This window comes from Archocentrus centrarchus, chromosome 4 (genome assembly GCF_007364275.1).
Source record: "Archocentrus centrarchus isolate MPI-CPG fArcCen1 chromosome 4, fArcCen1, whole genome shotgun sequence".
NCBI classification, from domain to species: Eukaryota; Metazoa; Chordata; class Actinopteri; order Cichliformes; family Cichlidae; genus Archocentrus; species Archocentrus centrarchus.
The window spans coordinates 4,617,211-4,644,435 of NC_044349.1; the positions used below are offsets into that span (position 1 = coordinate 4,617,211).

Consider the following 27,225-nt stretch of genomic DNA (forward strand, 5'->3'; position numbering starts at 1 on the left):
GTTGTGTAATCAGATATCTGTCAAATGTCAGCCTCAAGGTAAAGTCAGGGGAGCTATGAACACTGGTTCCAGACCCCTCATTAGATGTCAAGGTGAATGAATGAAATTACATCTTTGACCTGCAGGAGAGGAGAAGTTTGCACCCTGAACATTTTAGCTGATTTCTCAACAATTCAAATAGTCATTACTCAAATATTTCCACAATGATCAGTCGCGTGGTAGCAGTACAGGACAAATCAGAGATTCAGCAAAGTGGGTAGGTTTCAACCTCTGTGTAGGATCTGAGAGCAATTTGTTGAGATATTATACTGTGGACCAAAGTGGTGGGCCAACACATCAGCACTGCCAATCAGAGACAGAGCTGCATGTGGCCACAAAGACCCGTGGTTAAAGGCACGAGGGACTTGTGATTTCAGCTTCTTGATGATTTTCTCTGTTGGATGACTGTAAATGAAAAACGTTGGGGTTTTGGGCTGTTTCACAAAAAAAGGATTAATATGCAAACTAATTATTCAGTAACCCTAGAAAGTAAAGCGTTAGTTGCAGCCCTAAATCTGCCGTCGATAAAGTGATGATTATCCTCTGCGGCTTAATTCGCAAACTTCCCTTAAACCCGAAAGACTCCTCTTCTTCTTGTTAAAAAGACCATTTTATCATGAAACCCAGCTGCCACCCCCCTCCTCCCACACACTGAGACGCGCACTGTCTCAGCTCTGATCAAGGTGTATTTTTAATGTATCATCATGGTTTTAAATGTGTGAGGTGTTTGTTTATCAATGGGTTGGAGTCTTTGGTCCCGATGAGCTGTTCAGACCTAGTTCTCTGAGGCAGGCAGGCAGATTTTTGTAAACGCCTCCACTCTCTCCTCCCTGTCTCTCTGTGCCACACATACACACTCACACACACACTGAACCACACAGAGGAACGCGACAAAGCTGGGCTAAAAATACCTCGATCGGCTCAGAGCAATGCGCTGAAGATGCAGCCAGATTTACTGGAAATGAACCGAGTGAGGCAGAATTAGGATGTCCACTGAGAAGCACATTAGACATAAACGGGGGAATTCTGAAATCTAAGACAAAAATTAAGTTTATAAGCAATACTTAGAATATTAGAAAAGGCATGACTCTACTTCTTTTGAGTAAACAGAATATCGTGGGGACTTTTTTTTTTTGTCACACTGGTTTACAATGTTTGTTACACGAATTGACACAAAATTCTCCCCCCCGGCTTGAAGCTGTCACAGATGTTCCTGGAGATAACGGCTGAATTTGATCTGAGTGGCTATCCACTGAGAATGGACTCGTGATTGTAGTCTTAGTCTAAAGACACCTGCTCTGTCACTTATAGCTGTAACAGACGGATAATTGAGTTGAGGTTTACTGCGTGTATTTTGAGCTTCATTCAGAAGTGCTCCTCATCCAGCGCTGACAGCTCAGCAGATAGTGATAGTGCTGCTGGATCTGTTCTCCTTTGCCCTCTGGCCCTCAACCATCTTTGTCTGTTGGTACGTGCCTATCCACGGTCCCATGACCGACTCCTGGTCTAAATATAAACATGTGCTAAGGTCACATTCTGAGGAAAACACACTCTCAATGAAGCAGCACGCTGGGACATGGATAGGTTGAAGACTTGCTTGAGGCAAACAAAGAAGTTGTCAAGGTTACTTTGAAAAGAGTAACAGTTAGTGACAGGAGAGGATTAAGCTGCTGCTCGATGGCACAGTTTAACCGACACCCTGAAGCAATTATTTTCCAATTATGACTTTTAATTTCTCTTAAATTTAATGTACGCTTCTAGACACCTTTGGCGGACATGGGTAATGGAATAAGCAAGGTAAAGTATTGGCAACAGTATCCAGGAAATCATTCAAACCTTCAGAGCCTGCCATGCTGTTTTTGTAAAAAAAAAAAGAAAAGAAAAGAAAAGAAGAAAAGCCCAAAACAAACCAAAAAAAAAACCTTGTTTTGACTTCTGAATTTTCCATTTCACACAATTTCTAACTGTTTCTAGGTCCTGCCTGATCTTTATCTCGGAAATATCAAAGGTATGTTGGCTTGCCTTTTTGTCATGTGAGTAAAAAATTGATTTATTTTCCGGATAATGTAGTAGAGTTTGTTTCAGTTCCTCATACGGACGGGCATGTGGTGAGATGCTACACTGAGCTCAGTTTCTATAGAGTCGAGAGGTCACAGTGCAAAGCTGAAGGATTGAAATATTGCATTTTGATAAAAAAACCCAAAAACTATTAGTTTTTTTTTTTTACCTCTGTGTGTGTGTGTGTGTAAATCTGTCAGCAGCTGGGGGAAACATTGCTTTGAGGGTTGATGTGAATATGTGAGTGTTGGTGTGGGAGGGGATGCCCCACGGCGTGGGGGTGTCCCTCGATGTGAACTGCATTCCACACGTTTCCATAAAGCACCAATTGTTGGGCTTTTTTTTTTTTTTTTTTAATTAACTTTGCCCACTTAAAGAATCGTGACTACACAGGAAATGTCTTAAAATATAGACAGCTCTTTTTATAAATAATCTATGTTCAAGGAATTGCTATCAAATAGGAAATGTGACACCTTTTATGTTAAGCAGGCCTTTGATCTTCTTTTATCTACGTGACTTGGCACAAATAAAGCGATCTGGAACATTTGGTTGTAGATCATTTTAGGCTGATTTTTAACAAAGTATCTATGCAGCAAAATCTAACTACAAATCTGCCTTTAAAAAGAGTTTATGACCTCAATTATTTTTAGATTTTTGTCTATTTTATTAGGTTGTTCGGGTAAACAGACCTTATTAACTTTAATTTCAGTGGTTCATATCTTATAGGAATTAAACATATTTCTGTTTTAAGTTCCCATTTGTCAGGCTGCTATTATTAACTCTATTCACGTCAGTAAAATAAAGCCATTTACAATCTGTTTGATTTTATTATAAAAGTTTAAAATGTAAAAACTGCATTAATTCCACTTTTTCATGCTCAGAGGCTTCACTGCTGTTCTACACTTACTCTGCTAAGCTAAGCTGTTAGCTTCTCCAAGGCTTTATCATGTCTACTACAATTACACTTAAAGGGAACATATCATGCTTTTAAATCCTTCCTTTTCATATATAAATCATTCACTTGTGGTCTATATGAAGTAGAAGTGCAATGCTTTGGTCTGAATTCCTCTATTGTAGCTCCACAGACCTCTCGTTTACACCTGTTCTGAGGCGCCTCTTTTGGTGCGGTCTTTTTAAATGTGAATGACACATTTCACGCCCCGACCCCCTCCAGGTCGCAGAGCGTTCAACTCCACCCCGTTTGGCCATTTTTGTAGTTTGATAGCAGCTATACGATTATCTAGGCCAGGGGTGCCCAAACTCGGCCCGCGGGCCGCTTCCGGCCCCGCCCACTACTTCCGGTCCGCGAATTGATGTCAAAAATAACATACAATTTGGCCCTTTAAGTTACTTTTTTGACATTTCGCCTTCCCCTCCAATTAAGAGGCTTAAGTGAAAGAAGGGGGCGGGGCCGGGGCCGGGAGCCGCCCGCAGGCCGCAAGTTTGGACACCCCTGATCTAGGCAGAGAAACAGGCACTTCGAAGAGGCTCTGATGGGGGGCGGCCGGGGGGGATATAAGAAATCGTGTGGGTTAACTGAACTTGGACTACAAAATTGCTGCGAGAAAAAAATGGCTGATTCATGAAATTGGTTAACCGGAAAGCTGAACAGACTGAAAAATATGACCCAAAAAGAATATAAAGATATCTATGCAGCACCCGGAAAGAATAAATTTAAATTTTCTGCACTCCTAGACACTCAAAGTACACAAAAAAAAAATGTATTTAAGGGCTAAAAAAGTGGATTTTGCATATGTCCCCATTAAAGCTACAGCTTTAGTCCCCAGCTCAGATCTGGCTGCCTTAGTTACTGTTCATTTGACCTTTTGCCCTCACAGCATTTCTAATGCAGTCGTAACCGCTGACTTTATAGAAGAAGTAAAGGTAGACTCGATGACAACACTCATTAAATTTAGTACCTAGTACTCGACATCTTGTTTTTGTAGCCAGAAGTGACCGTATTTGGAAACACATGATGGAATTATTAAAAAAAAAAAAAAGACTTTTTTTGAATGGGAGTTCACAGTTGATATGACATACTGGGGCACATGCTGCACACCCTTCAGACTGTATTTCCTCTGCAAGTGTTGGATGCCAATCATATTATTTTCCTTTTTTTTATGTTGCAGGTGGTTAGTTCTGTCCTGCAGGTAACATGAGTTCTAATGATGGGGCATTTAATTGCTTGAATTTATTTATCTGGAAGGAGGTTTCAGTGCAGACTCATCTTGCTCTTGTATAAGTGGCACCATCAGCATCCTGCAAACTTGCAAAGCATGAGAAAAAATACTCAAGGCACATCTGTCCAAGGTAGAAAACATTTGGCTTCCTTTTGAAGAACAAAATTTGATTAGAACAATTACTGTTTCTTGCTTTTGGGCCAAGCTGTTGGACTGTTTTAGAAACACTGGTTTTCCGGTTTTTCTTTCAGTTCAAAACCAGAGCAAAACTTTTAAATCTTAGAGCCACATTTGCTTGGGAGACATTTAAGGAGGGGTGGGGGGGTGTTGTTGTTGGGCAGAAAATGCTTAATTTAGTTTGGAGATCACACAGTGTGATTTGCGATTGGATGCAGGGTTTATATTTGATTTCTTGATTTTCTTTGCACTCCACAGATGCACGAGACAGGGAGCTGCTGGCTCAGCACAACATCACCCACATCCTGTCCATCCACGATACAGCTGCACCCGTCCTGGAGGTGAGGCCTCCTTTCTTTACTGTCTTGCATCAGCCTGCAGACCCCCCCACCCACCCTCCACCCCACCCCCATCCCCCCGACCCCAACATCACTCCAACCATAATGAACACGTCTGTGGTTGTCGTGCCTCCTCAGTGTCCCTGCTGATTAATACTCATTCTGAAACTGTGAGATATTGACATCAGCTCAGAGCCTGTCTCCCACCTTGATATCTTTACAGAGCTGCTTCACACAGTTATTACCTTAATCGGTTTATGTGCCAATTAAGTGTAGCTGAGACATAAACATTAAAGGAAGGATTTATTCACATTTGAAAAGACAGAAAAAGTGGGTGTTTTAAAGAAATGGTTTAAAATCCCTTAAATGATACACTCTATATTGAAAATGGTTAATTGGCTTAACTCTGATTTATTACATTTCTTATCTTCTGAGGCCACTTTGTGTTTTTAAAGGATGAATGAAAAGAGCTTCAGTTTTCTTGACACAAACATCGGCTCTTCATCAAAGGCTACTGAAACAGACCACTTCAATTAGTGTGAAAGTCAGATATGTTTTTTAAAAAAATTCAGTCATAAGACCTGAAATTCACCAAATAAGCAGTTTTCAAATTGACTGTGAGGCCTCAATATTGTGTGGGATTCCAGTACATGTATGAAAATCTGAATTCTGTTTTCAGTTGATGCAGCTGTGAGGCAGATGCGAGCCAAGTTAGTGGATGTTACACAGTATCTTTCACAAGAGATGCTTTTAGCTCAGCAGCTTGAGGTCCAGAAAGTCTTGAAAGTGGAACTTGGTTAAAAAAAAAAAAAAAAGAAAAAAAAAGGGTTTCTGGCTTTTCAGTGCTGCATTTAGATGTGGCCATTTGGGTATGAAACAGCAGGAAAGGTGTTCTTCTTGTGTGTGTGTGCGTGTGTGTGTGTGTGTGTGTGTGTGTGTGTGTGTGTGTGTGTGTGTGTGTGTGTGTGTGTGTGTGTGTGTGTGTGTGTGTGTGAGTGAATGTGGAGCTGATAGGCTGAAAGTTGAAAATATGTAGGGACATGTAAGAATCCTGGGTAGATGTTACTGGAAAGTTTAGTTTTGAGGTATTTCTGTGATGTTATTCTGTAAATACACAATATCTTTAGTCAGACTTTTACTTAATGATGAATGCTGTCGATGTATATGAGCCCATAATTATTTACAGGCTGAATGGGCTGACTTTAAGTTTCTTGACCTCCTCTGAGCCCGTTAGACTTATTATGTCCTCCCGTCGTCCTCGCGCTGGGGCTCGTCTCTTGAAAACCTCCTCTCCGCTTCAGTGTCCGCTTTCACAACTTTCATCTTTTCTTGCTGAAAGCGAACATGAAAAGTGCTCAGAGATTTCTCTACACTTTCTCCATCCATGTTAGTATGTTTCATTGAACAGTGAAGAGAAACAGCAACTCGTATTACAGTATCACTACCCAAACTGGTCAACCACCAAAACTTTTACAAAGGTTTTGGGCCTGAAATCAAACCCAGGCCTACGGACTCATTCTGAACTGTGGTGACAGTTATTCAGCTGTTTTTTTTTAAATCCCAAATCTTGATCGATTGCTCTCACATTCGTGTGTGATGCAACTTTTGAGTTTTGTGGCAAAATGATGAGTCAGGTCTGCTTCAGACCAAGTGGCCAGATGGGATGGCTTATTTGCATACCTAACAGTCAAACCGCTGACTGATTGATTTCTTGGAAGACAGCATGATGGTTCCTGACAGAGGAAGGTAGAATTTGCAACCATGAAGTCTGTACTGTAAGTGGTGTGGTCTAAACATTTACATTTGGCCAAGTCTCTAAAGGTGCCCTTTACTGTACAGTAGTTTACTGTACAGTATATGGTTCTAATTATCATAATGCAAAATAAAATGATGAGGTCATCTAAGCCCCAAACATTAATTTTTGCAAGTAAATGTCTGCATTTATCCTCCGTCTGCATATATATATTGATTGGGAGCGCAGTCTCAATCTTACAGACAGTACCACTGAGCAATGATCGTGATGAGCTTTAAGAGTGATGGTGTGAAGATATGAGGACTTCTTGGTAACTGTTTGCATAATCTGACTCTTTCTGTCAAAAATAATTTAGCCTGTATAAGGCACGTTTTGTTTTTTAATATGTGCACTCTTTTAGTATTTATACATGTGTCTGCATTTGTCGGCGGTTTGTGCGCGCAATCTCACCTGTCTGCAGCACTTCCAGGGCTCAGTCTGTCCCAGAGGGCTCAGGGGTTTTTGCAGCCGTGCAGTCATACCGGGACGAGGTGGTTTCTGTCCACTGCATGTACAATCAGCTGCCAGGTGCACAACACAGCACGCTCGCACACACATACACAGACATGCACGCACAGAGACAAACGCAGGCAAACATCGTTATGTCGTGACCTACCACAGGGGCAGGGCCAGTGGGGCAAGGTTTCAGGGGCTGTCCCATAGGAAGTGAAAAACAGGAAGTGTGTTTAGTTTCAGTATTCAAACAAATGACCCCTGTTCTCCACTTTTCTTATCATGTTAGCTTTTGTTACTATAATATGAATTTAATTAAATTAAACTGCTCCCTCCCTCTCCTGCAGGACATGACATACCTTTGTATATCTGCTTCTGACCACTCTAAGCAAAACCTGTGAGTACTGAAATAAATGCATAAAACAAATGCAAATACACACACACACACACACACATATAGTATGTGTATGAGATCCAAAAAATATTTAAAAGCTCTTTGCCATATTTCTGTAAAGTTTGCAGTTGCAAAATGTCTGTGTTAAAATAACTTTCTGACACATTCAGGTTTCATACCCTCAGTATCCTCATTCAGAGCATTTCTCTGCTGCTCTAAAGAATAAAATACATCATTTCTGCAAACCAATCAAATCCCTGTTTTACAGTTGGAAGACACACTCCTCCCTATGTTGTATGTGAGATTTTCATAAAGAGGTTTGAATGTGATTTATTTCAGGATCCAGTACTTCAGAGACAGCATCGTGTTTATCCATGAATGCCGGCTGAAAGGAGAGGGCTGCCTCGTTCACTGGTGAGCGGCAATTCTCGGTCCTGTTTGCAAGTTTCTTTTATGTGTAGTGATATACGCAAATCACAGATGCTTCACCTTTAAATCTAAATAGACCGAGTTATGATGCACGGTGGACCATGTTAAGAATGTTTGGATAGAATTGCTAGAAAAGAGGATCGACTAGATTGTCGTTCATAATCACGAGAATTTGCCTCAGTGTGATCTCAGCCCGGAGGTCCTCATATTTTATCGACCCCGTTCTCATTTTCAACCACATCACTAGCACCAAAAAAGAAGCTGTCTGCCAAAAATTTTGGTTAAAGCTTTCATTGCACATTTCATCACCTTTCATCTTTTCTCATATCAAACATGCAAAATCAGGCATTTAACCACAGCTTCGGGAGAGAAGGGGTTTCACTTCTTTGTACACTAAAGCAGAGAGTCTGAATATGAGAGGACTATCTAGCTTTGAGCTGTGAAAGGCCTGTGCTCTCAGTATGGCAGGAGTGTCCCGTAGCGTGACTCTGGTGGTGGCCTACATCATGACGGTGACGGGCCGTGGATGGGTGGAGTCCCTGGCAGCGGTTAGGTCAGTCAGGCCGTGTGCAGGCCCCAACCTGGGCTTCCTGCGGCAGCTGGAGGAGTTTGAAAACACAGAACTAACAGAAGTGAGTCATTATAATTACCTTCATTTTTGTTTATTCATTAAAAATGTCGTTTTTCAGTTATGCTGGGACAGCTGAAAACTGTTGTGCTCATGAAAAGATGCAATAAATTTGGCTAGATGAGTGTCTGGGTTCAATCTGTGGGTTCAGGTATGGTCTCAATAGACCTCTCATCACAGTATTCTTGCTCTAAAAACTGAAGGCTACGACATGCAAGCCAAAAACTGAAGTTTTCATACAATAGTGTGTACTACTCCCTTCCAAAGAGCCAACCCAGTGTGGTTTATATGGGTGTTAATAAAGCTCCTAATTGGGGTTGGCACTGTTTTGTGAAGCGAGCAGTGCATGCCGTTGTGTGCACTATTCATCCTCTTCAGGTGTTGGATGAGCAGTGCTCAGCTCTTTTAAAGTCTCCTGCGTAGAATGACCTTTATGTCACATGACAAAAGCATTTCCCACATGCACAGTCACTGGAAAAGGAGCAGTTGTAATATTCAGTCCAACAGCAAATCTAGAACAGCTGTAGAACTGTGTTATATAATGATGTGATTTACCCCATCCATGTGTAAAGGGTTCAGGTGGATGTCAGATGTGTCATTGAGAACAAGCCTTGAACGTGCATGCTCTAAACTTTGAGCTGGAAAAGGACTTAAAATGCAGCTCATGTGGACTGTGAGCTGCCTTAGTGGGAATGAATGGATCGTTATCTAATATGTAGGTATTACATTCTTCTTAATTCATCCATGAATTGAGTTAGATCAAATTCTAATAATACAAAGGCCCAGGACCAAGTAATCAGTTTCTATTTTTTTTTGGTTCAAACATCATTATTAGGCAAAATATAAAAGCATGACTAATAAACCAGGTGCGTAATAAATATCATGCAGCATTCTTGAACCTTTTAGGTGATTGCTCCTCCCATGCTTGTTGACAGTTTTTTCCTCCTGATTTCCCAGAAACCCTGTTGAAGTCAAAGCGCTAAGAACTGTGGGTAATTCTCTTGAGCAAAATCAGCAGGAATGCAGACTCATGGAAAGTGTGTACAAAGGGCACAGAAAGTCTGCCAAAATGTTCTCATACACCTGATGATTTGTCAGCGAGACCGGGCCCTGTTAGTACTACTACTACTACCACTACTATTACTGATACTTGAGCTCTGTTCCTGGTTATGTGTAATCTTTTTCATGTCAGAAAAAGAGCTGCTGCCACTGCTCATATTAAACTGAATTCTGGGACCTGTCTGGAGTCAGACCTGAATTTTAACAGCCACATTAAGAGGTCAGTCTGCTTTCACCTGCTGGACTGGTTCTTATTTAGTGCTTTTCTACTCTGCTTCATACACCATTCTCATTCACCCATACAAGCACTTTTTTCTACACCTACTAACATTCACACCCTCTGATCAACACATCGGAGAACAACTTGGGGCTAAGTATATTGCCCTATAGGCTCGCAGACTGGAGCAGCCAGGATTGAACCACCAACCAGCTCTACCTCCTGACCCACAGCCACCCCAACCGTGGGTGTTTACAGGTCTCTCTGAAAGTCTATCAGGCAGCTGCAGCTAATTCAGAGCACAGCTAAGACCTAGAAGGTACATTACATCACTCCAGTTCTCAGATCTGGCTGCAAAGTCTGTTAAAGAAGTGATTTTCTGTTATGTTACTCATTTTACTTTAATGCCTTTTATTTTTTTATGTAAAGCACCTTGAGTAGCACTGAAATGTGCTGTAGTTTCGAGTGCAGGTATTTGGACAGTGGACACATTTTTTTGTAGTTTTGCCTACAAAAACAGTGGATTTAAAATCAAACAGCCAGTGTGACTGAAGCGCAGACTTTCAGTTTAAATTCAGGGAGATTAACAAAAATTGCACAGCCATTTTAATACTTAGTGCCCCATTTTCACTCAAAAGTAATTAGCAAAAGAGCAAAACAGCAGATGAAATATCTGCTGAACTTGTATTTAGAAGTTTTTCACTGGGACTGTCACCATGAAGTCTAAACAGCTGTCAATGCAAGAGAGGGACGCCATCATTAGGCTGAAAAACAAAAATGAACCTTTCAGAGAGCGAGAGCAAAAACTGGCATGGGCATGTATGAGTGTCAGTGAAACCAGGCATTTATTAATAACAGGACTGCTGCTAGAGTTCACTTCACAGTGCAAATAAACAACGACTCAAAGCATACTGCAAAAACAACACAAGAGCTTCTCAAGGCAAAGAAAAGGGATATTTTTCAGTGGCCATATCAGTCACCTGAAGTGAACCCATCAGAGCAGCTCTTCAGTTATTAAATACAAAAACTGAATGCAGAGAGAGACCCACAAACACGCAGCAGCTGAAGGTGCTGCAGTAAAGGCTGAGCAGAGCATCTCAAGGGAGGAAACAGCATTTGGTGATGCTGATGGGTTCTGGGCTCAGCAGACACTGACACCCCCGAAAAAATCAATAAAAGGCAACATGATGATAATGAATACTGAGGTGAATACTGAGATTAAACTGCTCCACTAATGAGTATGAACACACTTCTATGATGAGGAGGCCATCTCAAATTATGAATATATGTTCTATATAAAATATGTACAGAACAGAGTGTTTATTCACAAATAGTAAATGTCAGACTTTATGAATTCGCTAATGCAGGTCTACACAAGTACAAAGTCTCAAATGTTACACAAGCAACGGAAAACAGTGAGTCATGATTATAACCATAATTGTTCCAATCAAACCATAATAATTCCAATCATCATATTTTTAATTATGAATATAATTCATGCTTAGTGTCTGTGGATATGAATACTTTTTGCTTTATTCATGCAAGCATGTACTCTTAAATTCATATTAATAACTTAGCACAATGTGTTTCATCAGTAGCCTGTGCAGTGATCTATATCAGTCAATCAGCATCATGTAAGCTGATTTAAAAATCAATACAGCAGTGAGGTGATGTTTTAAGTGTCTGTCCAGTGGATAGCCTTTGCCTATGTTCTCAGTCAGTTTGGGGAAAACATGTTACCAACGTCTGTATTGAGTAGAGACTTGATTCTGCTCCCCACAGTATCGGGCTTGGTGGAAGGAGCTGTATGGAAAGAACGTGTTCAATGATGACGAGGAGATTGAGGCCCTTTTAACCAGGAAAGCCACCATCAGCGATGCCGTATCAACCAGCATCAGAAAATAAAGAAACTCTTCTGCATCGTCTGTCCGGTCTCACCTGAACTCAAGAAGCCGAGGACTGTGGCTTTCTGCAGAAAACTGCAGCGGGAACACCTGTCTCATAAAAAGTTCTGTGTTGAGATGATAAGTTCAAACTCGTGTGCACGGAGTGGCTAAGCAGACACGTGACGGGGGGATTTTGTGCCACTGTTGTCAGTTCCCTTCGTCATGTCATGTCCTTGCCTCTAACTGTCAAAACAACATGCAAGGGCAGTCAAGCATGGCACCAAGGAAATACATGTACATACAGTCCACAGTGTGAACACACTCCCCTGTCGGTTATGTTATGCTGTGTCTTGAACTAGAAAAATGAGTATTACTTTCTGTAGACTGTGTGAAAGCTGAAGGATGCTTTGAATTCCAGTGAAACAATATCAGATGTGCTGTTTTTAATTATTGTGCTGTTATTCCTAAATGTATATATTTCTTTAGGTTTTATTTGTGCATCTATCTATCTATCTATCTATCTATCTATCTATCTATCTATCTATCTATCTATCTATCTATCTATCTATCTATCTATCTATCTATCTATCTATCTATCTATCTATCTATCTATCTATCTATCTATCTATCTATCTTCCTCTGCTGTAATATTACAGTATAGGAAAGTTCACAACAAGGGAATAAAATCTATCGTTGCCTGAGCTGGTTTCTGGATGGAAGAAGTATTCAGGTCAGAAGCACAGATGATTAGGGACGCATCATGCAGAACAACACCTCCAGCGAGCACTAAGTTCTTCCATTATTATGATCCCACTGTAAATGAATTAGTTTGAACTTCTTCATATAACAGTGTAGGTCAACAGTGTAGCAGTCAGCCCTACCTTCAAAGGTCACAAGATAACAGTGGTGAGAAGATTTTGCCCTTTGAAATATCACATAATTCTGCCTCTTCGGGCCTATTTCAGTTATTTAAATGAAACCAGGGGAAACCACTTCTTGGAGGAACTCTAAACTACAATAGTCAAGGGGCCCAGATCTTTCTATGAGGGGCCACAAGCTAAAAAGTGCCCACAATGCCCCCACACCTCCACCCCCGAATGTGGTTTAACATATAACAATGCACGGTCATGTTATATACCTATTTTTGAATGATTAAACATCTTAATATGTAAAGAAATTCATCTACAGATGTCAGATAGATATTGTTGGTTTTAAAGTGTCGTATGTCAAATGTAGAGGAGCAGGTTTCACAGAAGCACAGCACACGCTCAGGTACTGAGAACTGTGTACAAGTACATGTAGTTTGTGCTTCATATACTCACATATGATACTTATCTTATCTCAAAGACCTCATAGTACCATATCACCCCAACAGAGCACTTTGCTCTCAGACTGCTGACTTACTTGTGGTTCCTAGGATACTTAAGAGTAGAATGGGAGGCAGAGCCTTCAGCTTTCAGGCCCCTCTTCTGTGGAACCAGCTCCCAGCTTGGATTCAGGAGACACCCTCTCTATTTTTAAGATTAGGCTTAAAACTTTCCTTTTTGATCAAGCCTATAGTTAGGGCTGGATCAGGTGACCCTGAACCATCCCTTAGTTATGCTGCTATAGGTCTAGGCTGCTGGGGGGTTCCCATAATGCACTGTTTCTTTTCATTCATCTTATTTACTTTGTTTATACTCCACTCTGCATTTAATCATTAATTGATATTAATCTCTGGCTCTCTTCCACAGCATGTCTTTTCTCTCCCCTCAGCCCAACCGGTCGCGGCAGATGACTGCCCCCCCCTGAGCCTGGTTCTGCTGGAGGTTTCTTCCTGTTAAAAGGGAGTTTTTCCTTCCCACTGTCACCAAGTGCTGCTCATAGGGGGTCGTTTTGACTGTTGGGTTTTCTCTGTATTATTGTAGGGTCTTTACCCACAATACAAAGCGCCTTGAGGCGACTGTTTGTTGTGATTTGGAGCTATATAAATAAAATTGAATTGAATTGAATTGAATTAATTTACTCTACTGCATTTTTCTCACAGCTGTCATTTTAAAGATGAGAACTTTATGGAAAAAACGAGACTGATTTATGTAACTTGGCAAACTGTTACAGATTATAATCAGTTGTGTTAATGAGTTCCTTTTAATTCTTTTGCTTATAGTTATTAAGTACCCAAGCTTCAAATAGGTACTTGTACTTTACATGAGTATCTAATTTTACTTAGTTCATGATTCTGCTTTCATAGTTTCATACTTGTACTTCACTACTTTACAGCAAAACTGTACTTACTATCCTGAACTTGTAAACTCATAAACTGCAATATTTATATAACTAGAGAGAGAGAACAGTAGGAAGGTACAGGGTAGCACATCATAATGTTACTTCATGCATCAGTACTCATGGTAATAATTAATATATTAATAATAGGGATGTACTTAAATATAATAGGTATCAAACTGATATTGGTATGGATTTAATAATCAGTGTCAGTGACTGACATTTATCTGCTGTATTGCATCCATTTTCCAAGGGCTAAATGTCCAAAATATATATACTTATGAAGAGGATTTAATAAGTTCATAAGAACACATAAGAACTACAGTATATAAAAAGAGAAAAAAAAATTAAAATTAATGCTCTTACTAATGACTCTTTAGGACATTTTTCTTGTAATATTTTCCCTATAAACTAGAAACAGTTGCAGACCTTAATTAATACATGACTAACTCTTCTTATCCAACTGATGGTAAATAAGCAAAAAGGCAGCTGTTACTGGGTAACCACTTCTGTACTTTTATTCCAACAATTTTAGCTTTTAATGTTCAGTCATCATCAATACTTTGACTTAAGTGAATGATCTGGATATTTGCGGAACCACTGCAAAATGTCCACAGGAGCCCGTAAACAGGATTTAGCGTGAAAGTGACATTTAGGGGAAAATGAGTGGGAATTTTTCAGAAGCGCGTTTTATTTTCTCAGACTCCAAGAACACGCTGCGTTTACAGGACTGAATTCTTCTAAGCTGCCTCCTAAAGATCTGACACGGTAAATTATAATCTTATCTGGTATTCTGTTGCTGAGACGTTAAGTCAGCTGTTCTGAATAATCTTCCAGTGGGAACAAACTGCTGTCGATGTTATTTGTGGGTCGCTTCTACGGCTGGACCACTGTACAGTACTTTTCGTAACGCTTTATCATTTCAAAGAATTGTTTTCGTCTCCGTTCAATTATTTTCCACGTGTGCGGGTATGTGACACTTCTGACTGACGCCGACAGGGTTTCCCCGGTGCTTAGTGTATTACTGTAGATCGGCCGCTATGTGCGCGCTGATAAGCTTCGCGGGAGGGAAGCAGGCGGGCCTCGGCAGCAGCGGCAGCAGGTGCGCCCTCCTCAGCATCCCGGCTCCGCCCTCTCTCCGCTCGCTATAGGCTGGGGTGGATTTAAGCGGGCCCGCCGGAATGATGAGGACTTTCTGACCTTGACTGATATCAAAACTCGACGGGTTTCAAGTTTCACAGGTAAGACAACTTCAATCGACCTCCAGAGCGCATATTGAAGTTAGTCTGCGTGGGAGAGAGAGCAGTGGGTTAACCTTTAGTAGTTTTGCTTAACTTAATCATTCTTTACCAAACCTACACCGGTCTACTTTCAAAACATACACACAAACACAAGAGCGTGTGATATTACTACATTACAGGAGCAGACCGTGGAGTTGTACCGTGCGTCTTTTTGGTCAGAGATGAACCCCGAGGTGGATTACGGAGGCTCCGGGAGCAGCGGGAACGGCAAGCTGCGCCAGTGGCTCATCGAGCAGGTGGACTGCGGGAAGTATCCCGGTCTGGTTTGGGAGAACGACGAAAAGTCCATCTTCAGGATACCGTGGAAACACGCCGGGAAACAGGACTACAACCGGGATGAGGATGCCGCGCTTTTTAAGGTAAGAGACCCGCATCCTCCGGCGGTTCGGCAGCCGCAACCGAACTTTCAGAATAAAAGAAAAACAGTGCGTAAAGTATTAAAAACTTTACTCTTAGAAGCTTTATCTTTGATATAGGCTGTATTAATGTGTGAAAGGCGATTACATCAATTTGGACTTTTATCAGAGTTTGAAGATTTTGTGCTTTATAACGTTTGTAGTGTTTTTTTTTTTTTTAATGCATTGCTGTCGTAACAAAATTTAGGATGCAACTCAGGGTAATTTCCAGTTAATATTTTGTTAGGTTCTTAATCATGTGGTTCATGCTATAAAAAAGTTAGAAATTAGTTGGAAAGTCCAGGAAAATGATCCAAGAGCCAAAATAACTTCTTTAAAACGATTGTTTTGTCCAAACAGGACAGTTAAAGAAAATAAAAATAAAAATGCTTTCTGCTGAAGGATTAATGACCTGTAATTATCAGCACTGGGAGGATGTCTTCCACCGTGTAAACCTCCTTCTACAGGCCGTGCAGGCAGGGTTAGGGGAGTCCAGCTTATCAGGTTCTCTGGTGTTAAACTGCAGTGAGGTTTAATAAAAGTCTCCCCGCGGACCTGTCTGCAGGCCTGGGCGCTGTTTAAAGGCAAGTTTCGGGAGGGGATCGACAAACCGGACCCGCCGACCTGGAAGACGCGCCTGCGCTGCGCCCTCAACAAGAGCAATGACTTTGAAGAACTGGTGGAAAGGAGCCAGCTGGACATCTCGGATCCCTACAAAGTTTACCGCATCATCCCCGAGGGCGCCAAGAAAAGTCAGTCCCCCGTCAAACAGAGAGTTAAAAAAAAAAAAAAAGAGAAAGGTTTACAACAGCATGAATTAACCTGGCGGTAATACTGAATGTTGATTGGGCTGCTCAGCAAAGGTAACCAAACTGGCTGAATTTGGATGTAGTTCTGATTATTAGACGGGCACAGTCTGACAATTAGTTTTTTACCAGACAAAAGTGGAAATTCTCTGAACACTGCTCTGAGTGATAAAGGTCACTAAACTCCTCAGAGCTGTTGTTCACTTTGAAGAGCCAAACCACCAGTTAAAGTCATGCTGCATAACTTCCTCTGATGTTGACTTTTCCAGATGTGCGCACAGAGAATGTGTTCAGACATTTTCTGGAGATCTTTTTGATAAACTTTCCTTTCTTGTACGCAGGACCCAGACAGGAGGACAGTCCTCTGAGTCCAGCGAGCTTTCAGATGCATTCCTCCTACCCCGCTGTGTCCCAGGTGATTTTCATGCACACAGAAACAAGTGGGGGCGGGGCTAAAGCGACAGCGAGAACAAGGGGAGGCTGAAGATGTAACACAGACAGTGACTTATTTGTGCATGCATGAGTGACCTTGCAGACACAAAACTTCTGGGCACCGGGTTAATGATGTGCATCCCCAAGTGTGACTGAAGCTGATTTCAGGGCTGATAGAAACTCTGGAGTTTTTGGGTCTTCTTTTATCTCTGCTGTGGCAGCAACTGATTTAAAAAAAAAAAAGACATGCACATAATTTATGGCAACATTTCACTTTTAAAATAGCAACAATTAAGGTGCTAAAAACTTTATTTAACTTTGAACTTGTAGCTTAAATGCAAACTATAATTTAAAATCAGTGCATTTAACTTCATTTATACTTACTAATATTAAGTTATTTGTATTTCTTGCCCACGTGGTGATGAGTATAGCTGTGCATCGATTTAAATAATTAGTATGTAATTTTTAAAAGTATAATACACTTCTGCAAAGGCAGGGGACTGCTGCTGTTTAACTTTAAATCCTTAATTTAGTAGTGTGATGCTTTTTATTTGTTATTTTTATATGTTTCTGTAACATTGTACAGTTTTAGATGTTACTGAGGATCTCTCCCGGTTAGCGTTCTTATTCAGAATTGCTCTGTCCAGTGCAGTTATTTCAGTTTTTTTATACCATATTCAGGTCATGTGACCTATCGTTTCAAAGCACTGCACACTCATAACCTTCTCTTCTTAAGCTGATGTTACTTCATTATTTGTGTGTGTGTTTCTCTCTATAGATGCCACAATACATGGGGAGTTCAGAATGCGGCTGGAGAGATTACTGTCAGGAGCAGGCCTCTCTGCCTGAGCTGCCTTTTTCCCAGTGTCCCTGTCCTTCCCGCAGTCTGCCATGGCAGAACTCGTCCATGGAAAATGGTACACAGCTTATTAATCAGCATATATAAACAATAGCATTGTTATCAGTTTCAGCATTGCCTTCATGTTTTGTTCTTTGTGCAGGATACCAGCTCAGAGCCTCTATTTACTCATACGGTCCAGCTGAGAGTCAGCCCTCGCCTTTCTCACTGGACGCCAGCATCAGATCAGCAGAGGCACTTTCAGGTACACGAATACTTTCAGTTCACTTTTTTCCCCCCCGAGCTATAAAATCGGGAAGGAGGTCTGTTAATCCTCTACTGAGAGTCAAACTTCAGGTCTCATTTAAAAAAAGACAAAGATCCATCTATGTATGCCAAGCAGCAAGTGCATACTTACATAACCTCCACACAGCTGAAAATGTTACTGTATGACACATGCAATGTGGCATTTAAAAGTAAAATAGGAGTGAAATTTGTTAATGCTTCGCAAAGGTCAAAATATTACTCATTTCACGAAAGTCTGCGTTTCTTTGCTTTATTTATAGCGTTTTAATTTCAATTCTTCCATTTAGAGGATGTTCTGTATCCCGCTGCAGGCTACCATTTCTATCGACTGTACTCTACCAAACAGCTACAGACAAAATCAGCGACTCATTTATAAAGGAAGTGGAATATCTAGCAGCTAAAGAGCAGGAATTAGTGGAATTTCATTAGGCAGACAACTGTGACTATAAACTAAAGTTTAGTTATATTTAGAGTCTGCTGGTAGTTTGTTGCATGCAATATGTGGCTAATTTTATTTATTTACTCTGCCCCCTAGTGGTCAGAAATAAATGAACGCAGCTTTAATCAAAGTTGGGGATGGAGCGCGTTCTAACTAGCTTCAGGTTTTGGTCTAAGTTTTTAGCAACACATTTGAAGGAATTTCATGTCCGATGTAAATCTTGCCACACAGATTCTGCTTCTTCAAAAACTAAAGGTTCCAGTACTGACGGAGACTTTGTCTACTCGGTCTATGCTGCTCGCCAGAGAACTCCTAGATGTAGCAGCATGTAGAGCATTACAATAATTCGTCGCAGAAAGCAAATTTCTAAATTCTAACGCCAACACCCAACAATACAACAGCATGTGTTCTTAATTTGGACTGTGGTGACCACTACATGGTTCATTTTTTAAAAGTAAAACAAAGACTGACCATCAAAGAGTTTAAAAAAAGTCTTTTCAGCTACCTTCAATCTGTGTGCTCTTCTCCTCCAGACTTCCGTCTGCACGTGTCTGTATATTACCGGGACACTCTGGTGAGGGAGGTGACCACTTCCACTCCGGAAGGCTGCCACATCACTCCGTGCACCCCGGAGAAGCACTATCTGACGCCTGGAGGTCAGGAGGTGGTGCCCCTGCCTGTGGAGAGCCTCTCACCTCAGAGGAGGCCAGACGAGTGTCCTCCGAGTCCATCGGCCAGCCTAGAGAGGGGAGTGCTGCTGTGGATGCGAGCAGACGGACTCTACGCCCGTAGGCTGTGCCCGAGCAGGGTGTACTGGCAGGGAGGCCCGTCGCCGTACGGAGACAAACCCAACAAGCTGGAGAGAGACGTCACCTGTAAACTGCTCCACACACAGGACTACCTCACAGGTGAGATGGCAGGAGCTCAACTCTGAGTATCTCTGTTCAGCAATCAGTTGCATTCAGTTATTCTTTCATTAAAAGGATCAAGGATTTACAATGGCATAAAGAGCTAGTTCTCACTTTTTTGTGTATTATGTGTGTCTGTTACTGTTCTTCCAAATGAAAGCAGGTTTTAAAAGACTCACATAGGACACCATACCTAATTCCCCAAGTACTTTCCTATATCTTAATCATCAGCGTGGTATACTGGATAATTCTGATTGATTCACATAAGAACTCACACCTTACTGTGTGTAGAAAAATCAGATTATTCCTGAAGCGCAGAAGCCCAGTGCAGGAAGGTGGACTAAAGCCATCTACTGTAAAATTTGGATTTCATTCAACATCAATCTACCTATGAGCAAAACTAAATAAGACTCACTACTCAGCTCATTTTCTGTAAGTCACTTAATGACACACTGCAGCAGCCAAGAATTACTTGTTAAAGTAGTACTTGATGATAAGCTGATAGTCACATGACTTCTACACAGCCACATCATCTCCACCCACATGTTAAACAGCTCCAGCTGTGAAAGCTAATTGTATTTGCATACCTGGTGTGACCAGGACTTTCCATTCGATTCACTCTAAATGTCATGCCACTTCAAGTGAAATTCTTCTGAAATGATCACTTCTGATGTATTTTAGATGTCAGAGCTGCTATTGATGCCTTTTTCATCTGTTTCCCTACGATCAGAGTTTCAGAGCTATGGCCGGCCACCGTCCCGTTTCCAGGTCCTCCTGAATTTCGGAGACGAGTGTCTGGACCCGCAGAGACAAAGACGGACCCTCACTGTCCAGGTGACTGCTGCCCCAGCGTTTAACCACTGATTATCTTCGAGATTGCTTTCATTATTGTCATTTTTGTGCTGGGGATCAGTGAAGCCTAATGTTTACTGGGAAGCTGACAGTGTTCTTAAAATCAAAACTAAGATTTGAAAGGTTCAAAGTGCACTGTTGAAACTTTAAAGTATAGTCTGAAAAGTGAAAAATAGGATTTGAAAGTTAAAACCAAAGGTTTGAAAGTCTGCTGGACCTTCTTCATAGTCATAACGTCGACAGTGTTTCATAACAAAATTTAGTTTCTAAATAAGTCGTCCTGAGATTCAGCACCAGCCGGGCTCCAGTGTCACCCTCCCACATCTTTGAATTCGATTTAAAGTGAAAATGAATGGGCTGAGTGAAGATTCACATCTTTGAGATACAAACTAATCACGCAGCTGAGGTTTAACCAAACCAGGAATAATTTGCCTTTCTCTAGTTTGACTTCCCAAAACAGTTTCATAAAACAAAGCTAGAAAAGCAGCGAGCTCTTCCTGGATCTCTCTGATCAGTCAAACACCCACATGATAGGAAAAGTGCTAAATCCCTTCTGAGCATCAAAGCCAAGTTACTCTGCTCAGTGGACTAAATAGTGAACTGACAGCAGGCTTTAATACATCCCAAACTGCAACAAATGCATTGGTATATGCAGTGTGCGTTGAGGTAACCCAAGTTAGGGTTGTTTTTGGTCAGGTTTTCTTTAAAGTAATGAAACACAGACCTTCAGCTAGTAATTCTTACACTTTTAAATCCTCTTATAACTCATATTACATCGTGCCACGCTGAATGCTTTTTGCTGACCTCCTCGGCCCTCTTGTGCTGCAGGTGGAGCCTCTGTTCACCAGGCAGCTCCTGTACTACGCCCAGCAGCCGGGCGGCCACTACTACCGCAGCTACGAGCATCCGGGAGTCACGGAGCACATTAGCGCCTCCGAGGACTACCAGAGGGCCATCCCACATCACCACAGCAGCAGCCTGCAGGAGTGAACTGTGCGGGTTTAAGTGACTGTTGGAAAAGTCGTGATGACATTTTACACGGCAGGCGAGAAAAATCTGAGACGAGGACAAAGTGGACAGTGGTATACAAGACGGACATTAAGTCAGCAACCGTCTGCCCTGTGTGGTTTTTGTATCTGTGTGTCTTAAGTCAAAAATACAGTGTTATATTTTTCTTTTCCTTGTTGTGTTTTTTAGGGCACAATGAGTGTTTCCATGCTTACTCATAGAAAGTATAAAAGGTGAACGTAGCTACTGTGATGTCATCCACTGGATTCTGATGTCCCATTTTGAAGCTTTGAGATGAGGGTTTGCTCACTGACTTGTCAATCATGAGTTGTTAGCCAATGAGCAAACCATTTTGAAACATATATGATGAAGATTTTAAAAAAATAGATCACAATTTTTATTCATTGTGACCTGGGTTTAAAGTATTTACTGCATTGGCTTCGTTTTTCTGACCTGGCAGCTATGGCTGTATTTTATTTTATTTTTTTATATTATTTTTTTTACTGTCTATGTGCTTACTATGCAAAAGAAACTGACAGCTGAGCTGATTGTACTATAGGAAACTGTGAGCAAAAAAAAAGTGCCTTAAAAAAATAGTCCCATGTTTAGGAAAATGTACTTAACCACTTTTTGTGCCAGGGGTTGCATTACAAACTCAATGCCTTTAACGAACCAATCAAATCCAGGCAGTGGCTAGTAGCTGGTGAGCTAAGCTTAGCCTAGCTTAGCTTAGTGTAAGGACTACAAAAAAAAAACAGAAAAAGAGCCTGAAACCAACCAAAAGTACCTTCTGATACTTTCTAAAGCAAACCAGCAAACATGTTTTATCATTTTTAGTCTGAATTAAAACTGAACTGTATCAGCTACTCATCTTTTTGTTTGGGACCGCTAATGTCCGCCAGCTGTAGAGGGTCAACATTTAACTCTGCTGTAAAACTGGAAATTGACAAACACTGATGAGATATTACATTCAAATTAGTAAGAACCCAATTTTATATTTGGACAGAACCGTGAAGGCATTTCAGGACTTTGTGCTAAGTTAAGTTAAGCTAAGCTGAGCTAAACCAGGCTAAGCTAAGGAGCTACCGGCTCCAGCTGGTTTATTTGTGTGCCTGGTATCACTCATCTTATCTGGTTATCTGCAAGAAAGTGAAGAAAAAAAAATAGAATAAAAAAAAAATTTTTTTTCTTTGTAAATACTTTTCTGTTAGGAGACACTATCACCCTCATGTAGTAAATTATGAATGGAGTCTAATGCCTGGCTGTGTGGGTGTGTCACTGTGTGTGTGCGTGCGTGCATGGGTGTGAGAGAAAGAAACTCAGGGAGCTGATTTTAGATAAGCTTTTTTAACTCAATTTTGTATCAAATAGTTATGTTAAATGTAAATGTCACACAGCAGATCTGAGAAAGAGTTCAGCTTGAAGTTTGATGGGGTTTTTTTGTTTGTTTGTTTTTTTTAAAGTGTCATTTCCTTCAAAACAAATAAAAAATAAAACATAAGAAGTGACGAGATCTGTTCATAACTGTGTGAGCTCTATGGTAACATCAGCGCTACGCGTGAGTGTCTGAACAGGAAATGTGGTTCAGATGCAGGATGTGACTGGTTAATCAAACACGGGTTATAACAAACAATATGATGACATCAAGAGGGGCGGAGAGAGAGGAAGAGGTTGGTTTTCCGTGCAGCGCTCGAGAGAAAGTCTTCTATGGCTTCTGCTCACAGATTAGAGTCTGTTTCCACTTTCATGGAAAACAACCATAAAACCCCACAACAATATTTCTGGAACTGCCGCAAAATGATTTAGAAGACGAGCAGTGGAGAAAGGGAGATGCCATCGGTTCCTGAGGTTACTTGTGAAAAATGATTCAGAAAGCTGACTTTCAAAGCAAATGCTCAATGAGGTTTTCAGGAGTTTGTGTGCACCTTAATAAACAAAATATCAAAAATGAAAGTGGGGGGTTACAGCTCTCTGGTTGGTCAGACGGCCTCACATTTGACTCTAGAATACTTTAATATGCAGAGGAGTTCATAGTTGACTCAGGGACTGGAAGGTGCCCAGGTCATCACCCCTCCACCACCGTGCTTTACAGCTGGTATGAGGTGTTGGTGCTCTGTTTGGTTTTCTCCAAACTGCGCATTATGGCCAAATATCTCCACGGTGGTGCTGCCTGTCCAAAGAACATTGTTCCACAAATCTTGTTTGTTCAGATGCAGCTTTGCAGACCGAAGCCGTGCTGCCGTGTTCTTTTTAGAGCTAAGAGTCTTCCTCCTGGCAACCCTTCCAAACAAGCCGCAGTTGTTCAGTCTATTTGCTGTCAGAAAATGTAATGTTTAACATGCTAACTGAGGCCTGCAGAGTCTGAGATGGAGCTCTCGGGTTTCTGTGCAGTTTCTTTGGTCTGACCTTGGGGTGAATCAGCTCGGACGTCCACTCCTGGGAAGATTTTTGGCACTGTGTTAAAACACACCTGAACGCTCCAGACCAGCAAACTGCCAAAACGTCTGCTTTAGTGCTCACACTTGCTGGAGTCCAGGTTGCTACAGTCCCCCATTATATTTTTAATATCATGCTTATGTGAGATTTACTAATGATATGAAAAAGGCCTCATTAGCTAAAAAGTGAGAATTCAAGACTGAAAGTTACAAAGTGACTAAAACTTTAAACTAGGAATTGATCAATAACTGTTATGATTGACTGATAGACTGAACTTGTTATATTACATCATATTATGCATATATACACCAACATTATGATGTCAGTTACAATAGTAATAGTATCCTATCAATGAGACAAAGACTAATCAAAAATAGGCCACCTACTTAAATGCCACACATTTCCAGTGTGTTTTGTTTTTTGCTAATCTTGGGAAATACTGTAACTTTTTTTTTTTTTTAACCCAGCTGCACAACATCTGTGTTAAAAACAGGTCCAATGAAGGGGACAACTTTTCTGTGATGCGTCAGATTTCTCCATCCTTTTATTTACCCACTCACAGCAAAGAAAACTGCAGATGAAACAGATTTTTTTTTTTTTTTTTTTTTTTTTTTTGAAGCCGGTCTTGTCATGTTGTCTCCTGAATGGAACACAATACTGGTGAATAAAAATAAAGAAGAAAGAAAAAAAAAACTCCCCGTTCTCACCTCTGTTACTGTAAACAGAGAGCTGGTGGAGAGCGGATAAGGTTTTGGGGTTTTGAACTTATTTTGTGAATGAATCCGTGGGAGGCAGAGTTCTAAGTTTAGAAGGCAGAGAATCAAAACAACCCTTGCCTGCTCTGTACGGCTTTCCCCTACTTGTAGATGGGAAACCAAGTCAGAAGAAAGTCTGAGGTCTACGAATGTAGACAGAAATGCACCGGTGTGGTTTGTACATTCAAAAGCTGAAATTTAGTGGGTCATCTCCTGCTAGAAAACAACAGCAGATCTGCACCGTGTCCTCAGTTAACCCTTTGTGTCTTGTCAATCTTTCTTGTGTGAGCCATGGGCGTGTCCGCCCGGGTGACAAGACCTACCAACTGCTCACCGAGTCCCTACACCCACAAACAGAACCACACTTTCTGTTGTCACCGTCTTCCTCTGGGATCCAGCTCTTCTGTTTGCTGCCCCGAGTAACGGCCCTCTCCGTCCCCACCCTGCACACGCCCTGTCCTCACTCTCCTCCCCGAGATCTAGACACTGACATGCCAGACAGAATGAGTGAACTGGTGAGCTGGAGCTCCTGAGATGAATCGCTAAAACCCGCTACTGAACCGAGGTGCAGACAAACCAACTGTCTGCGAGTGTGCCTTAGTTAGAATTTCCACTACTGAGTGTGACGCTTGGATCTGCAGATAAGTTTAACGACTACATTTGTACAGTCATCGTATTTCACGTTTGGATGAAAAATATTGGTTGCACCGTTACAAACTTATCTCCGAGCTCAATGAGTCGCTTTTACTATTAAGTCCACGTTTGCAGTGCCTTTAATGATTGAAGGCTGTAACTGAGACTATCAATACAGTCAGCTTCATAAACACTTTAACAGTGGCATAGTTTTGAGAATTTTTTTCTCAATACCCAGCCACAATGGATCTGAAATGACAAAACCGAGATGTGATTAATATGTAAACTTTCAGCTTTTACTCAAAGGGGTTTTAACAGAAATATTGCACAAACTCTTGATGTTAAAACGGAGCTCCATTTTCACAGACCTAAAAGTAAGTGGAAAATTCTGCACCCTGCAAACCCTGATGTTATTCTGTGGCAGAAGTTCATTCTGAACCCAGAAACAAACAGTTTAAACAGACACTTTATTAGGTACACCTTGCTTTTGCCTTCAGAGCTGTCTCAGTTCTTTGTGGCACAGATTCAACAAGGTGCTGGAAACATTCCTCACAGATTTTGGTCCATATTAGCAGGACAGCACCACACAGGTGCTGCAGATTTGTCAGCTGCACATCCATGAGGAGAATCTCCGGTTCCACCACCACATCCCAAAGATGCTCTATTGGAATGAGATCTGGTGACCGCGGAGGCCATATGAGTATAGCAAACTCGTCATGTTCAAGAAACTAGCTGAAGATGATCCGAGCTTTGCAACATGGCATGTTATGTTATCAGAAGATGTGGTCATAACGGGATGGACATGGTCAGCATCAATACTCAGGTAGGCTGTGGCATTGAAACAATGCTCAGTCACTATTATACCAGGACCAGAGTGAACCATTGTTACAAAGCAGGATGGGTCCATGCTTTCATGTTGCTCACACCAAATTGTGACCCTACCATCCAATCTTCTCTTGTCTAATGCTGCTGATCCTGTGCAAACTGCAGCCTGTTTCCTGTTCTTAGCTGACAGGAGTGACACTCGTGTGGTCTCCTGCTCATCTCCTGCTCATCTGCTTGAACATTTGATGTGTTGTGCTCTTTGTCATACCTTGGTTGTAGTGAGTGGTTGTTTGATTTACTGTTGTTTTCCAACAGGCTCAAAGCAGCCTGCCCATTCTCCTCTGAGCTCTGCCACCATCAAAGCCAGAGAACTGCTTTTCAGATCATTCTCTGTAAACCCCAGAAATGGCTGGGGGTGGGAAAATCCCAGACATGTGACCACTAACACTCTTATATTAACTCGGGGACCATTTTGGACATATGACAATCATGGTGACAGTGTAGGATCAGGCGAGCAAGGTCCCAATCCCAGTTTGTTTGCAGACAAACTACAGGCCACCGTGGAAATCTGCTAGCAACCAAAGCAATCACGAGGAGGTTTTTAGTGCAATACCTTCTTTGCAATCGATTTCACCCAGAGGGAGTGAGCAACATCCAGGAACCACTGCCAGCCAGTTGGGGAATACAAACTTTTCCTTAAAAACAGGTGGTTGCATCACATTCAATACGGCGGACAAATGTGCGCATGACATCATGTTAGAAACCTCAAAACCTCACAAAGTGACCAATGAGGATATTTTACTAACAAGACCCCCACAAACACTTGTTAATATAAACGGTGAGGACAAAGGACTGCTTGGTCAAATAAATGCATAGAACAAAGGTTTGTAAATTGAAATTTCAGCAGAGATTTGGAAATCAGCTAAAGATAAAATAAAGATTTCTTTGGGAAGAAAAATCGCAAGTTGATTCCAAGTGTTGAACTTGCATTTAGTTGGTGATTATGACAACACTCAATATGCTGTCTAAAGAGGTTTTAATGCTTGTGAAGGAAGCTGAGAAACAAAAAAGACCTGACAGCAGAAAACTTCATCTTAGCTCAGTTACATTTTATTTATAAATCACAACAGTCGCCTCAGGGTGCTTTATATTGTAAGGTAAAGACCCCACAGTAATAACCGCAACTCAGGTGTTCCAGTCACTTCCACAGGTGCATAAACCAAGCACCTAGGCATGCAGACTGCGTCTACAAACATTTGTGGAAGAATGGGTCGCTCTCAGGAGCTCAGTGAATTCCAGTGTGGTACCGTGATAGGACGCCACCTGTGCAACAAGTCCAGTTGTGAAATGTCCTCACTGCTAAATATTCCACAGTTAAC

At 41.4% G+C, this 27,225-nt stretch overlaps 2 protein-coding genes across 2 annotated transcripts; both read left to right on the plus strand.

The window, feature by feature from the left end:
* The first annotated feature begins 1,612 nt into the window (after window positions 1-1,612).
* Window positions 1,613-12,163, plus strand: LOC115779382 (dual specificity protein phosphatase 22-B). The gene is made up of 7 exons (XM_030728015.1): window positions 1,613-1,836; window positions 2,014-2,047; window positions 4,713-4,795; window positions 7,385-7,434; window positions 7,771-7,845; window positions 8,321-8,492; window positions 11,547-12,163. The coding sequence occupies exons 1-7, from the start codon at window positions 1,816-1,818 to the stop codon at window positions 11,667-11,669; spliced, it is 558 nt and encodes a 185-aa protein (XP_030583875.1). The 5' UTR covers window positions 1,613-1,815; the 3' UTR covers window positions 11,670-12,163.
* A 2,899-nt stretch (window positions 12,164-15,062) lies between these two features.
* LOC115778966 (interferon regulatory factor 4-like) lies at window positions 15,063-22,627 on the plus strand. The gene is made up of 9 exons (XM_030727368.1): window positions 15,063-15,153; window positions 15,333-15,572; window positions 16,174-16,360; window positions 16,756-16,829; window positions 17,625-17,763; window positions 17,848-17,949; window positions 18,963-19,337; window positions 20,068-20,171; window positions 21,018-22,627. Exons 2-9 carry the CDS (start codon window positions 15,375-15,377, stop codon window positions 21,177-21,179), a joined length of 1,341 nt encoding a protein of 446 aa, XP_030583228.1. The 5' UTR covers window positions 15,063-15,153; window positions 15,333-15,374; the 3' UTR covers window positions 21,180-22,627.
* The last annotated feature ends 4,598 nt before the right edge of the window (window positions 22,628-27,225 follow it).

Excerpts from the sequence above, each read along its gene's own strand:
- LOC115778966 (XM_030727368.1), top strand. The coding sequence starts at position 15,375 with ATGAACCCCGAGGTGGATTACGGAGGCTCCGGGAGCAGCGGGAACGGC. Across the intron at positions 15,573-16,173 it reads AGGATGCCGCGCTTTTTAAG|GCCTGGGCGCTGTTTAAAGG; the intron begins GTAAGAGACCCG and ends ACCTGTCTGCAG. Across the intron at positions 16,361-16,755 it reads CCCCGAGGGCGCCAAGAAAA|GACCCAGACAGGAGGACAGT; the intron begins GTCAGTCCCCCG and ends TCTTGTACGCAG.
- LOC115779382 (XM_030728015.1), top strand. The coding sequence starts at position 1,816 with ATGGGTAATGGAATAAGCAAG. Across the intron at positions 1,837-2,013 it reads TGGGTAATGGAATAAGCAAG|GTCCTGCCTGATCTTTATCT; the intron begins GTAAAGTATTGG and ends AACTGTTTCTAG. Across the intron at positions 8,493-11,546 it reads AAAACACAGAACTAACAGAA|TATCGGGCTTGGTGGAAGGA; the intron begins GTGAGTCATTAT and ends TGCTCCCCACAG.